This window comes from Erithacus rubecula, assembly GCF_903797595.1.
Source record: "Erithacus rubecula genome assembly, chromosome: 27".
Taxonomy (NCBI): Eukaryota; Metazoa; Chordata; class Aves; order Passeriformes; family Muscicapidae; genus Erithacus; species Erithacus rubecula.
This window is the reverse complement of record NC_136679.1, coordinates 2,578,689-2,592,048: the sequence shown is the minus strand read 5'-3', so window position 1 is coordinate 2,592,048 and position 13,360 is coordinate 2,578,689. Positions and strand designations below refer to the sequence as shown.

The 13,360-nt window shown below is 57.6% G+C and overlaps 1 protein-coding gene across 1 annotated transcript; it reads right to left on the bottom strand.

The window, feature by feature from the left end:
- Positions 1-1,835: 1,835 nt before the first annotated feature.
- LOC306812880 (uncharacterized protein) lies at positions 1,836-13,032 on the bottom strand. The gene is given in 9 exon segments (XM_079327803.1): positions 1,836-2,193; positions 2,348-2,477; positions 3,137-3,422; positions 3,497-5,242; positions 6,420-6,699; positions 7,190-7,319; positions 7,535-7,820; positions 10,193-11,441; positions 11,443-13,032. Coding segments are annotated over 9 exon segments (4,728 nt in total). The 5' UTR covers positions 11,761-13,032; the 3' UTR covers positions 1,836-1,890.
- Positions 13,033-13,360: the final 328 nt, after the last annotated feature.

Genomic DNA, 13,360 nt, shown 5'->3' with positions numbered 1-13,360 from the left:
CTCCCTCCCAGCACAGAGGACAGAGTGCTCATCCCAGCACCCCCTGTGCAGCACCAGGTGCACATGCCACAGGTCAGGACTGTGCCAGAGTCCACACCATCCCAGCACTGCTCCATGCCCTGGCCTGTGGATAAATCCCTGGATAAAGTCACTGTGTGGAGCTGGGGCAGGGCAGGGCAGCAGGAGCTGCCTGGGCACTGCAGGGTTCTGCATCCTGGTGCTCTGACAATTGCTCAAGGTCCAGCTCATCCCCTGCCCTGTGCAGCCCTGCCAGCAGCACTGCTGGGGATGTGCTCTGAAACTGGCTGGATTTCCCAGGGAAGGGAAAGGGAGTGGGGCCAGGCTGGAGGAACCCAATTTCTGTCCAGATTCTGGGTCTGTGCACACCAAGGCCAGGGCAGCCCAGGAGCTGTATGACTCCAGAGGCAGCAGCTGGCTCTGGGATTCTGTGTGCCCCTGATTCCCAAGGTTCTGGATGCTGCTATGGCCAGGGCAGCACCCGTGGGTGCTGTAACGTGCCACGTGCAGTGCCAGCTTGGTCCAGAATGTTCCCTGACAGCTGCAAGGTCCAGGCTGGGCTGTGCAGTGTGGTCACTGCGTCAGTGCATGAGCAGAGTCCAGGCAGGGAGCCAGCTGGACACATCCTGCCCCTCACACAGGCCTGGCACAGCCCCTGCTGTCACCCCAGGCCACCCAGGGGCCACTGCAGCCTCACACTGAGCTGCCCTCTCCTCCCATCACCTCTCCCACCAAGCTGAGCTTAGGGGCACATGCCTCAGCCATCAGGGCTGCTCAAGCTCCTTGGACAGAACCATCCACTACAGCCAGGGGTCAGATGGGATGGGCACCCACCATGCCCCAGGGACACTTTGGTGAGTGCTTAGCATCTGCAGCCATGTGCCACTGGCCACACCAAGCTCCTGGGTGTCCCCATCCCAGCCTGGCACAGTGGGGATGGGCTCTGCTCAGAGCTGCACATGAGGCTGGGGGTGTAGAATCAAGGGTCCCCCCACACAGGGGGGCTGAGCACGCTGGGCAGCAGCCAAGCCCAGAACTGATTAACACAGCTCAGAACAAGTGTTAAACATTAACTCCCTTGTTTGCTCCATATTCCCTGGCAGGAGCCTCCTGCCAGCACGGGGGCCCAGGAGGCACAATCACACATCCATGGGGCAGCCCCACATCCCTTGGACCCCCAGGGCTGAGCCAGGGCCATCCCTAACAGGGACCAGCCACTCTGGGCTCTGCCCCAGCTCAGGAGACAGAGCAGCAGCCGTGGGTTTGTTCAGGAGAAGCACTGGAGTGCCTGTTTATTGGGAAGGGTGGACATGGCACAGCCCAGCCCGGGCAGTGCCCAGCCATGGGCTCCTCCAGCAGGCCCCCAGCCAGCCCAGAGCCCCATCTGCCCTGCAGAGCTGGCACTGCAGCTGTGGCCTCCATGCTGCAAGGGCTGCAGGGGATGTTTTGGGAATCCTGTGGCAGATCCACAGCAACACCACACCACTCACTCCTGCCACTGTGGGCAAAGCCTCAGGTGGAGCACAGCTGCAAGGGCAGCTGCAGCTTTGTGCTGTGGGCAGCCTTGGTCAGCACTGTCACCCTGTGTGCACCAATGATGGGAAGGTGCTGGAAGCCTCATCCCAGAGGAAGGGAGCAGCTGTGGGCACCCCACAGCACACAGGGTGATATCCAGGATTAAATAAAAAAATCACTCCCAGGGTCGATTTTTCAGAGGTTTTGAGCCCTCCTTTGGCAGTGCTGCAGTGCTGAAACAAGAACTGAGCTTCTCCCAAAACCTGACCCTGAGCACAGGGCAGGGAGGGCAGGTCCTGGTGTGGCACAGAGACCCTCAGGGTCCCCAACCAAGAGCCAGCAGCACCCCCTGGCCCATCAGAGCCCACCAAGGGGCGGTGCCAGGCTGAGGTTGAGGAAGCCCCCAAAGTGGAAGGGGGGCAGGTGGGGGGCACAGGTGGCAGCAGAGGACAGGCAGGCCAGGGGATTGGCCCCACATGCCCCAGCATCCTGCTCACTGCTGAAATAAACACTGTCAGGTGAGTCCACAGAGGGGTCCTCGCTGAAGTAGTTGTAAGGCCTCAGGAAAAAGCCAACTCCATTGCCCACAGTCACTGTATTGGGGATGTCTTCAGCGTGAGGGACGTGCAGGAACCCCACAGTGATCCAGGCAACCAAGTCCTGGGAGAAGAAGAAGAGAAGAAGAACGAAGCCTCTGACAGAGCTGTGCTCTGCTCAGCCTGGCTCTGGGACAGGTGCAGCTCCTGTCCAGGGCAGGAGCCAGGATGGCCCCCACAAGGTTCAGCTTCTCTCCATCCCAGGGACCCCAGCTTACCTGGTTGGTGATGGTCTCATTGTTGATGAAGTCAGCAAAGGTGACAGTGGGTGTCCAGGGGTCGTTCTGGTTGTAGATGCTGGTGCTGGTGGGCTCCTCCTCCTTCCTCCGGGTGACAGCCAGCTGGTACCTGCCAGCACAGCATCAGAGGGTTTGTCCATGCCAGGGCAGGGCAGCCATGGCATTCCCAGCTGGGATGCACTGGCAAACTGGGGCTGGGTTCAGCCCTGCTCTGCCCTGGGGCAGGGAGGAAAAGGGCTGGCAGGGCAGGAATGGGGAGCAGCCCCAGCATCTTTGGGCTTTGCAGGGGATCCCTTCCTGCCTGTGGCTTTTCCAGCATGGGAAACATGAATGGATCCAGGTGCAAATGCTGCCACTCCGTGCCCAGTGCAGTTCCTTAAGCCACAGCTACTTCTGCCCCAGCATGAGCTCCATCAGTTCACCCTGGCAGTGAGACTGGTCTGTGCTTATCCCAAGCATTTCCAAAAGGCATTCTGCCCTCATGGGAAGATACCCAAACCTGCCAATGGCAGTACTTCCCTTAGGAATTTGTTCTGCAGCCTACTTCCCCTCAAAGAGAAAAAACACATGAGATTGCTCTAAATTAGTCTGACGTCGGGTCAGATTCCTGCCTGTGAGGTACCATGAGCAGATGTTATTGAGCAACATCTCAAGGAAATTTCAGAGCCAAAAGCTACGAATGTTTGCAGTTTAACCCTTCCCTGCAGCCTGGTGCAGGGGTGACAGCCTCCCTGCAGCAGGAGCAGGACACCAGTCACTGGTACCCACCTGCCCCAGCTGATGGAGCGCTCCATGGAGCTGCTGGTGGGCAGGTGCTTCCCTGCAAAGCTGATGATCTGGATCCTGTAGCTGCGTGGGTGCTCCCACCTGTTGAGAGTGGGGCTGACAAAGGAGAGGTAGCGGGGCATGGGGGCATTGATTGGGAATGCTGCCTCATCCTCCCTCTCCAGCCTTTCCCTGCGGAGGTACGGCCGCTCGATGGTGTTCTGGCTGCTCCAGGGGTCTTTGACAAACTCGTACTCCATATCCTGGGTCTCCAGGGAGTTCAGCTGCCCTGTGAAGCAGAAGAGAAAAGCATCTAAAGCTCTGCACCCCTTGTAAACCATGCACAAAGGTGGCCAGACCTACCGTCAACATCCAGGTCCACCTTGTAGTGGATGTGGTGGAGGTGCATCGTGCCCAGCGTGCGGGGCCCAACCCTGTTGCCATAGTCAGTGCCTCGGCCATGCAGGAAGGAGGAGCTGATGTAGCCAGTGGCGTGCACCCTGACCTCCAGAGCCCCATTGCCATGGAACATGAAATCCCAGATGTAGTCATAGTTAATGAGAGTGGAGATGGTACGGACGACCAGCGTGTTTTTCCGCAGCCCGCCGTAGTAAAAGGACTGCGAGTCGGAGAAGTGGCGCCGCAGAGGGAGGGAGGAGTCATGCTCAAAAATGCAGAGTGAGTTTTGGTTGGTTTTGGGCGTATCTGTCTCTACCAGGTAGTGCCTGTCCACGTAGGAGGCCGTGTAGGGGCAGTCCAGGCCCCGCACCAGCTCGTAGGCAAACCTGCCGATGCCGAAGCTGCCGTCCAGGTAGCGGGTGGACATGCCCCCGGGGCAGTTGGAGCCGTACAGGGCCAAGGCTTCCTGCAGACTCAGCTCGTAGACAATCCTCTCCCCACGGAACCTGATGTCGAAGAGGCGCGGGCCGGTGTTGGGGTTCATGCCGAAGGCAAAGCTCCAGCCCTGGAAGGTGACGTGGTTGTTCCTGACGCTGTATCGGGGACCCTGCGGCTCAAACTGCACTGGGCCCGGGGAGCCAGGCGGGCGCCGGGGCTTCATTGAGCCCAGCACAGAGTCAGCCTGGGGCTGCTCGAGCCTGACAACCTCCAGTGCACCGACCACAAACTCCTGCTCCAGATCCTCTGTGCTGGCATAGTACCGGCCATTGTAGAAGACTTGGAGCAGCTGCCAGCGGGAGATGTCGAGGTCCCCATGGTCCACCAGCACCTCCAGCCCCACCGGAGACACGAAGTAGCCAGTGCCAGCCACATTGTGGAACAGCACAAACCAGGTGACGCGGTCGCCAGACTTGAAGCCGCGTGGGGCTGTGGTGAGCAGGGCCAGGTTGGTCCCGTCAGACTGGCAGCAGGCGCTGAGGAAGCGCGGTGCCTTCTCCAGCTCCCTCTGAACCAGGGCATTGATGTCCAAGTACTCCCTGCCGGTGACAGGCCTGCGGTGGTACGGCAGCTTCCCCCCGTACTTGCGCTCCGTCACGTCCCGGTGGTACGCGGGCGTCGGCAGCGGCCCCACCACGAACTCGCTGATGTTGGGCTCTGCCTGCTTCCCAAAGTACAGCACAGCCAGCGCCTCTCGGGGGGGACGAGCCCCCCCTGCGTCCAGGAACCGCAGCACCTCTGCCTTGGCGGGCACCTGCAGATCCACGGAGGCGATGCAGTTGTCCGAGGGTTTGGCGCGCCGGGCGTCCACCAGCGGCACCCCGAGGTGTCCCTGCAGGTACCGCACCACCTGGGACATCTCCTCGGGGCTCAGGTCAGCAAACACCAGGCTCTGGCCATCCTCCACCTCCTCCTGCTCCGGGGGCAGCTGCTGGCAGCTTCTGGGGCTCCTTTCCCTGGTCAGCAGCACGCAGACCAAAGCGAATATCGTGGCTAACGCCAGCCCAAGGAGGATGAGCACTGTTTTCAGGCTCATCCCTGCTGAGGCTCTGAGTGCTCCTGCAGTCTGGCAGGACCCGTTTCCAGCTGTGGAATCCTCCCAGCGACTCACTAGAAATAAGGGGCTGGGTTGGCTCTGGTTTATTTTCCTCCCCTGTGTTTTCAGCAGGGAACAGCCTGGAGGAACTCGCAGGGGGGGTGCAAGGGGACGTTCTCACAAATTGCCAGGATTTGCTGGCAACCATAAAAGGCAACTTTGCTCTGCTTCCCTAGAGGGTCATAATTTAAAGTAAGCTCGATGTTTGTACATCTGTCCTTCCCCTCTGGTCCCAGATCCTACACTGCAGAGCTTGGAAAGGATGGATCCAGGGAGGGATAAGGAAAGTAAGCTCATCTCCCTTCTCCTCCTTCTCTTAACCCTGCAGATGCTGGGCAGGCAGCAGTGGCTGCAGGGATAAACCTTCCCTGTGCAGAGCAGTGCTGACCACAGCCCCACTGCCCCATCCTGACACAGCCCTGCCATCACCATCAGCACTGACTGCTGCTGCCAGCACCCCCAGGGTCCTGCAGCAGGGAGGGAGGGGACAGCAGTTTGTCACCTTGCAGGAGTGCCCACTGATCCTGAGTTACATCCTAGCACAGATGGGGCTGGGAGGAGGGGAGCAGGGGGACCAGAGCCCAACCAGCATCCTGGTAAACAGGCAGTGGCACTGCTGCACCTCCAGCAGCCACGAGACCCTTCCTGCAAGGTCCCATCCAGATCCCTCCCTTGTGCCCAGCACTGAGGACCTGAGAGCCACAACCCACACAGCCCTGGCCATGACCCAGCCTCCCCACAGCAGCCACAGGGCTTGGTGCCAGTGCCCACCTCAGTCCATGCCCCTGAGCCCTGGGGTTGCCCCAGCTTGTCTCTCCTGTCCTCCAGCTGGACATCCCTGTGCCCTGATGAGCACCCAGAGCCTCACTGCTGGTTTGTGGGCACATGAAACATGGCAGAGACCAGCATCACTCCCCAGGAGACCCTGCTGTAAGTGTAAGAACAAGACACTTGAGATCATTGGACCAGCACCATTTTCTTTTTTTTTTTAACCTGAGATATGCACTACACAGCACTTGCTTCTACAGCAGAGGAACAGGATTTTCTCCTCACTTTCCCCTGGCAACAGACTCAAATTCAGGAATTAACAGATAACGTAGACTTCCATCTCACATCATGCTAGGAAAGTCATGCTTCCCTTTTCAACAGCACTATTTCAAAAGCAACAATAAAATGTGAAGTCACTGGACAACTGAAAATTGAGACAACTTCACTAAAAAGCTGAAAATTGGAGACAGAACAGTCAGCCTGGTGTCTCTGACCAATCTCCTCAGACCATCTTGTAGCATTAAAGCCTGCTCATATTTCGGAAACCATCATAGGTGAATGGGGGGAAGTTTGGCAAACAAGAGGCAGTTTTGGGCAAGCAGGCAAGAGGGTTGATTTCACATGCTGTAAAGTCCTGCTCGCTGGTGAAGAACACACCATCGTGAGAGTAGATAGAGGGGTCCAGGTCATAGTAGTTGTAGGGTCTCAGGAGAAAACCAACCGAGTTTCCCACGGTCACAGTGTTGGGAATATCCTCGGAGTGTGGAATGTGAAGGAAGCCAGCTGTTATCCAGGCAACCAGGTCCTAGGCAGGGAAGAGCCACAAGCCCAGGGTTACTTCAGAAGCTGCAGAAGCAGTGACCAAAACACACATAGGATGGTGGGGAGTCACAGAAGAGAAGGAAGGGGACCCAGTGAGAAGCAGCCAGCTGCATTCCCCCACAGCAAACTCACCTGCCCTGGGAAAGAACTCCTCCCTCCCCTAACACCTGCCACAGCCATGGCTGCAGATACCCAGTGGAAGGGTCCTTGCCTTGACCTCCATGGCCTCACAGAGATTTTAATGACATTTTGTCAGCATTTCTCCACTGCTCTGCACCCACTCTCTATGTTCTCTGACCAAAGTACCAAGCAGCACACAGAGAAGGGGATGCTCAAACCCACTTTCCTCTTTCCTGCTGCTCTCACAGCTGGACCCACTGCCCCAGGGGCAGTGCAGGAGTCTCTCTGCTCCTTGGGGCTCCTGTTGAGCCTGGGGCTGGGTGTTGCACTCCATCCCAGGGACCCCAGCTTACCTCATTGGTGATGGTCTCGTTGTTGATGAAGTCAGCAAAGGTGACAGTGGGTGTCCAGGGGTCGTTCTGGTTGTAGATGCTGGTGCTGGTGGGCTCCTCCTCCTTCCTCCGGGTGACAGCCAGCTGGTACCTGAGGACAAGAAAAGAGAGGGGAGCAGCCCCCCGAGGCAGGGCAGAGCTAAATCAGCTCCTGAAAGCCTGCAGAGCACAGGCCTGCTGGGATGGAGCAAGCCCAGAAGAGTGTTTCCCTGTGCCTCCCATCAAGGGCCATGCAGCAATGCCTTCCCAGCTGGCAGGGCTGAGGGGGTCTCTGAGAACCTGCCACGCCAGCCACAACAGCCTGACCTTGCCCAACTGATGGCCCTTTCCATGGAACTGGCTTCAGGGACGTGATCCCCTGCAAAACTGGTGATCTGGATCCTGTAGCCTCGCTGGTGGCCCCACTTGTTTTTGCTGTTGGCTGCAAAGTAGATGTATCTGGGCATCTTGGACTGCAGTCGGAAAGCAGCCTGGTCTTCTGTGTCCAGGACTTTCTTGGTGAGTCGTGGCCTCTCTATCTGCTGCTCTGGGCTCCAGGGAGCCCGTGTCATCTCAAATGCCATGTCATGGGCCACCAGGGAGTTTTTCACCCCTGCAAAGCCAAAACAAAGTGATTGAGGAGAGTCCCCACAGTCTCCTGTCCCAAGGACATCACAGTGCCTTCTGTTCTCCCTCCCTGCACCCTGGGCTCTGAGCACCAACCCTTCAGGAGCAGCTGCTGCTCTGCAGCTCCACGTGCTGTGACAACATCCCATGTGCTGATCTATGGCTGGACATTTGTCCAAGCCAGGCAAGACCACCCTGCAGCAGACACTGCGAGAGAAAAGAGGGGACCAGGGATGAGCCTCACCCCAGGGCAGAAGAACAGGTTTGTTTTCTATGCAAGCATAGTCTAGTGACTATGAATAGAGCAGTGAAGGCACCTGGAGCAGCCCCAGGTGCTGCACACATTTGCACATCACAGACAAGAGCAGTGTTGTGCTGTTCTCAGGCCCTGCCCAAAGAAGAGATGTGGGCCCAAGGTTCTGAGCAACAGGAACAGCATGGGAGCAAATCCATCTGGGGATGAGGTGGCAAAAGGCTGCTGAGAGCATTTGATGGGCAGTGCCTGTGCAGGTCTGGCACAGGGGTTATTGCTCAGCAGCTCCTGCCTGTCCCACCATGAAACCCCTCAGTGTTCTGCCCCTGTAACACGTGAGTTCACAGCTTTCATAAAGGCCATTTCAGAGCAGAATCTCTGGCCATCTGTGAAGGTTTGAGCCCCACAGATGAAGATCCATGCACAGCTGAGGGAGTTTGCTCTTTTTAGCACATGAACGAAATTAAGCCCACAAGCCCCACACAAGGCAGTGACACACACCAACAGCAAGGATGGAATTTTGGAGATCAGGGCCCACCAATCATCCTCCTGCTGGGGAGACTCTGAGGCACAGGCAAGAGGAGCCAAAACCACCCCAGCACTGCAGCAATTCACCCCATTTCCACTTGTGTTAATTTAGGAATTTGGTTTTCCATCTCAGTTCCAACTAGGCAATAATTGCCCTTTTTCCTTGCAAACCCCACACCAGCCTCAATTCAGCATCCAAGGACCTGTGTGGGCAATGACCCACTTTAGCTGGGACACAGCTGTGCCCCCACACTGGAATGGGGGCTCCTGTGGGATCTGCTCCAGCTCCCTGCATGGCCCCAAGCCCTCCTGCCTGGACCACGGCTGCCCTCTGCCACAGGGAAAAAGGCTGAGATTTACACAACTCTACTCAAGAGCATTTTACAGCAGCCAGGGCTTGAGCTCTATAAACAGAGAGGGGCACTGACAGCATTGAAGTCCCAGAAAACTACCTTGCCCCCCAACAGGAACTGTATTTTAGCACATTCTCCAGCCTTGCTCACGGGAAGGAACCAGTATCAACCCTGATTTTGGCTGGAACAACAGCAGCAGCACCTTTCAAGGCCACACAAACCCCTGCATGACAGGAGGACACGTGCTGGGACCAGAAGCTTGTTCTGGCTTTAGCTGCAACTTGACCAACACAAGTCTTGCATTACTTTCCACAATCCAGGAGACAGCTGGGATCCCTGGGCTGTGTTTCCTTTGGGCTGCTTCACATACAGCCACTGCCCACCAGCGACCTCTTGGGTGCTGTGCAGATGTAAAACATTTTCCTTCTGCCTCATACACAAGTGGTTTCCAATAATGGGCACCGTGTGTGTCCCCACTGTCCCCTCACTGCAGGTGCTGCAATCTCCTTCTGGGGGACTCAAAGGTGCCCCTGAGCATCCCTGAGCTTCCAGGGTGGCTGCCAGCACTTCTCTGCCAGCAAGGGGCTGCTCCTGGGCTCCAATAACCCTGTGCACACATCCACTGCCACACTGTGGCTGCACATGGGGCCAGGGGAACTCGCTGGGCTGCTGGAGAGGATTCACAGCTTGGGATCCAACGCTCACGTGTTTCCTCAAGAGGAGAAGGGGAGAAGCTGCAGGAACTCAGCCCCACAGAGCACCAGGACAGCTGCCCTGCTCTGCATGGGGCAGTGAGAGACTAAGAGGATTTTCCCAAGGGAGGAGCAGTGCCAGGACCAGCAGCAGGCACTGGGAGAGCAGGCTCACACTGTCTGTGCTCAGACAGGGCCAACTCCCCGTCTGCCCGCCTGTGCCTGTGGCAACACACACCGTGCCAGACCTGAGGCCTCAAGGAAACACAAACATTTTTCAGCTGTTACCTTTCATACTTTCCCTGAGCTGAACACAGAGCTCCCAGAAACTCCCACTGCTTTCCACTCAATGTCCCTGACCGACTGTTTTATATACTGAAAAATGACTTCACAGTGAAAGAAGAGGTTAGGAGAATACAGAAGCAGAGTTCTGATGTCAGTTATTAGGGACTGTATGGACATGGAGGCAAACTCCAAAGCCCTGGGGGTTGATCAGAACAATGGCAGGCATTAAAATGAAACTCAGACCTACCTCCCACATCCAGGTCCACCTTATAGTTGACAAAATGGGTGTGAATGGTACCCAGGGTGTGCTCCCCAAGCCTATTGCCGTATCTCAGGCCATCCCCGTGAAGAAAGGACGAGCTCGGGTAGCCCGTGGCCTGCACCTTGCCCTCAATGGCCCCGTTCTGGTAGAAGATGAAGTCCCACACATAGTCATAGTTGCCCACGGTGGCGATGGAGCGAATGACCAGAGCGGAGTTCACCAGCCCCCCGTAGTAGAGCGACTGCAAGTTGGAGTAGTGGCGCCGCAGAGGGGAGCCCAGGTTCTGCTCAAAGATGCAGAGGGAAGCCTTCCTCTTGCTGGGCCTCAGGCTGTCAGACAGAGAGTGGGTGTCCACGTAGGTGGCCAGGGAGGGGCAGTCCAGCCCCGGCAGCAGCGGGGAGCTGTAGCGGCCCAGGCCAAAGCTGCCGTCCATGTAGCGCGTGGACATCCCCCCCGGGCAGTTGGAGCCGTACACCGACAGCGCCTCCTGCACGCTGAGCTCGTAGGCGACCCTCTGCCCCCGGTGCCGGATGTCAAACAGCCGCAGGCCCGTGCTCACGCTCGTGCCAAAGGCAAAGCTCCAGCCCTGGAAGAGCACCTGGTTGTTGCTGACGCTGTAGCGGGGACCCTGCGGCTCAAACTGCAGCGGGAACAGCGCGGCCGCAGGCGCTCGCGGCTTCATGGACGAGAAGCCCCCGTCCCACGGCGCCTTCCTCACCTTCTCCACGCTGACCCTGCCCTGCACGTAGGCGCTCTCCAGCTCAGCCATGTCCCTGTAGTACTGCCCGTTGTAGAAGACCCTGCTCACCGCCCACTGCCACATGTCCAGGCTGCTGTGATCCACCAGCACCTCCAGCCCCACCGGGTGCACAAAGAACCCGCTCACGTTCTGGAACAGCACGAACCAGCTCACCCGATCTCCGGACTGGAATCCGCGCGGAGCAGCCGTCACGGCTGCAAGATTGCTTCCATCGTACTCCATTACTTGTTGCATGAAAGCTGGAGCCGAGGGGAACACTTGCTTCTTTAGGAACTCTCCCAGCTGCTGGTATTCAACAGGCAGCGTGGGCCTGCGGTGGTACGGCAGCTTCCCCCCGTACTTGCGCTCCGTCACGTCCCGGTGGTACGCGGGCGTCGGCAGCGGCCCCACCACGAACTCGCTGATGTTGGGCTCTGCCTGCTTCCCAAAGTACAGCACAGCCAGCGCCTCTCGGGGGGGACGAGCCCCCCCCTGCGTCCAGGAACCGCAGCACCTCTGCCTTGGCGGGCACCTGCAGATCCACGGAGGCGATGCAGTTGTCCGAGGGTTTGGCGCGCCGGGCGTCCACCAGCGGCACCCCGAGGTGTCCCTGCAGGTACCGCACCACCTGGGACATCTCCTCGGGGCTCAGGTCAGCAAACACCAGGCTCTGGCCATCCTCCACCTCCTCCTGCTCCGGGGGCAGCTGCTGGCAGCTTCTGGGGCTCCTTTCCCTGGTCAGCAGCACGCAGACCAAAGCGAATATCGTGGCTAACGCCAGCCCAAGGAGGATGAGCACTGTTTTCAGGTTCATGCCTGCAGCTGGTCCAGCAGCATTCAGAAGATTTCAGAGCAGGCTTTCCAGCTCCTGCCTCTGTCAGTGTATGCTGCACTGGATGGATTAGCAGAGAAAGTACAAAAGAATGGGAGAGGCTAGGGGAGGAGATCCGAAACCCTTGGTGACCAGAAAGGGCAGATCTCTCAGCTGCAGCCTCTTCTGTCCTCCTTCACGGCAGTGCCCTGAAAGAACTTGTGGAGATGTAGGGTCAGTGACTCAGACAAGTTCCACATAATTCCGTTACTTTTTCAGTCCAGCCTGGCTTCCTGAGGCTGCCTGTAAAAACGGAGATCCTGCAGTCAGCCTGAGGTGGCTGTGACCACTGTGAGGCTCTGACAAGCTGGGAATTGTTGCCACACTGTACAATTTCACCTCTTTACAACTCACCGATTTTCCATGTTTGTCAGGCTGCTGCCTTGTAAACATTCTCCCTGGCAGCACCATTCCAAGCTTGGTGTTACTTCTTATTTAATTTTTTTCAGTCCTCCACATGGAAGCCTTTGCTGAAAACACATCCTTCTGTGTAGTGGCAGAAAAACTTTGGCAGGGTGGAGATGTAGTTCAGGATGAGAATCAGGCCCCAAAGTGCTGTGAACAACCAACTCTTAGTTTGCACCTCAGAACAACTCTGAGCCAATTAATCCCCAGCATTGCACTGCCACAGGATCATCCATCCTTTGTCTCTGCCTCCACTTCTCAGATAAACTGAGATGCAGCTTCCAAGAAGTTCCCTCGAGGACAGGACAACTCTGAACTGCACCTGGCAGCAGCTGCCAAGCCACAATGCCCAGGCTGGGCACCACAGCTGCCCTCTGCCAGTCCAGGAGAGTCCCTGCTGGCCTCACAGTGCTGCTCACAGGCACTGGCAGAGCAGGGCAGCCAGAAGGACGTGGGGCTCCATCCTGCCACGCAGCAGCTGCTCGGGGCAGACAGGATGCACCACCCTGGCTACAGTCCCAGAGCTGGTGCTGAGTAGGACAAGGCATCCAAGAGAACCAGGGCTGGAGATTCAACCCAATATTTCCACTCCTGCTGCCAGCCTCACCTCACCTCACCCTCCTTGAGTCAGTTTTCTGATGGGAGGCAGCGCCCACCCACCCCTGGTTCTTCCTCCAGATCCTGCCTGGGGGTTCAGCCCCTCTGTGGTCCCCTGGCTGTGCTCACACACCAGAGGGAGGCAGAAGCCACGTTGCTGTGGGACACACTCCATTATCCTCACCACCACTGGCAGACTGAGCCTTCTTCAGGCCAGGCACACACTCAGCCTCTCTGTGCCAGCACACAGGGCTCTGCCTCTCCAGCCACCAGGCCAGGAGAGCCTCACAGCCATGGCACACTCCATGTAGTCACAGTGCCAGCAAAGGGGCTCACTGCAGCACAGACAGCAATGGGCAGGGACAGCATGGGAAAGAACAGAGCTGTGGCTGCATGGGACAGCAGCCACAGGTGGCAGAGGTACCTGCTCTCATTGGCTCAGCAGCAGAATCAAAAGCCTCTGAGTAACCTCAAACAAGGCAAAGCAGCATTGATTTCCAAGTCAGTCTTTCAATCCATGAAGTCAGTGAGGCTTTAAGGA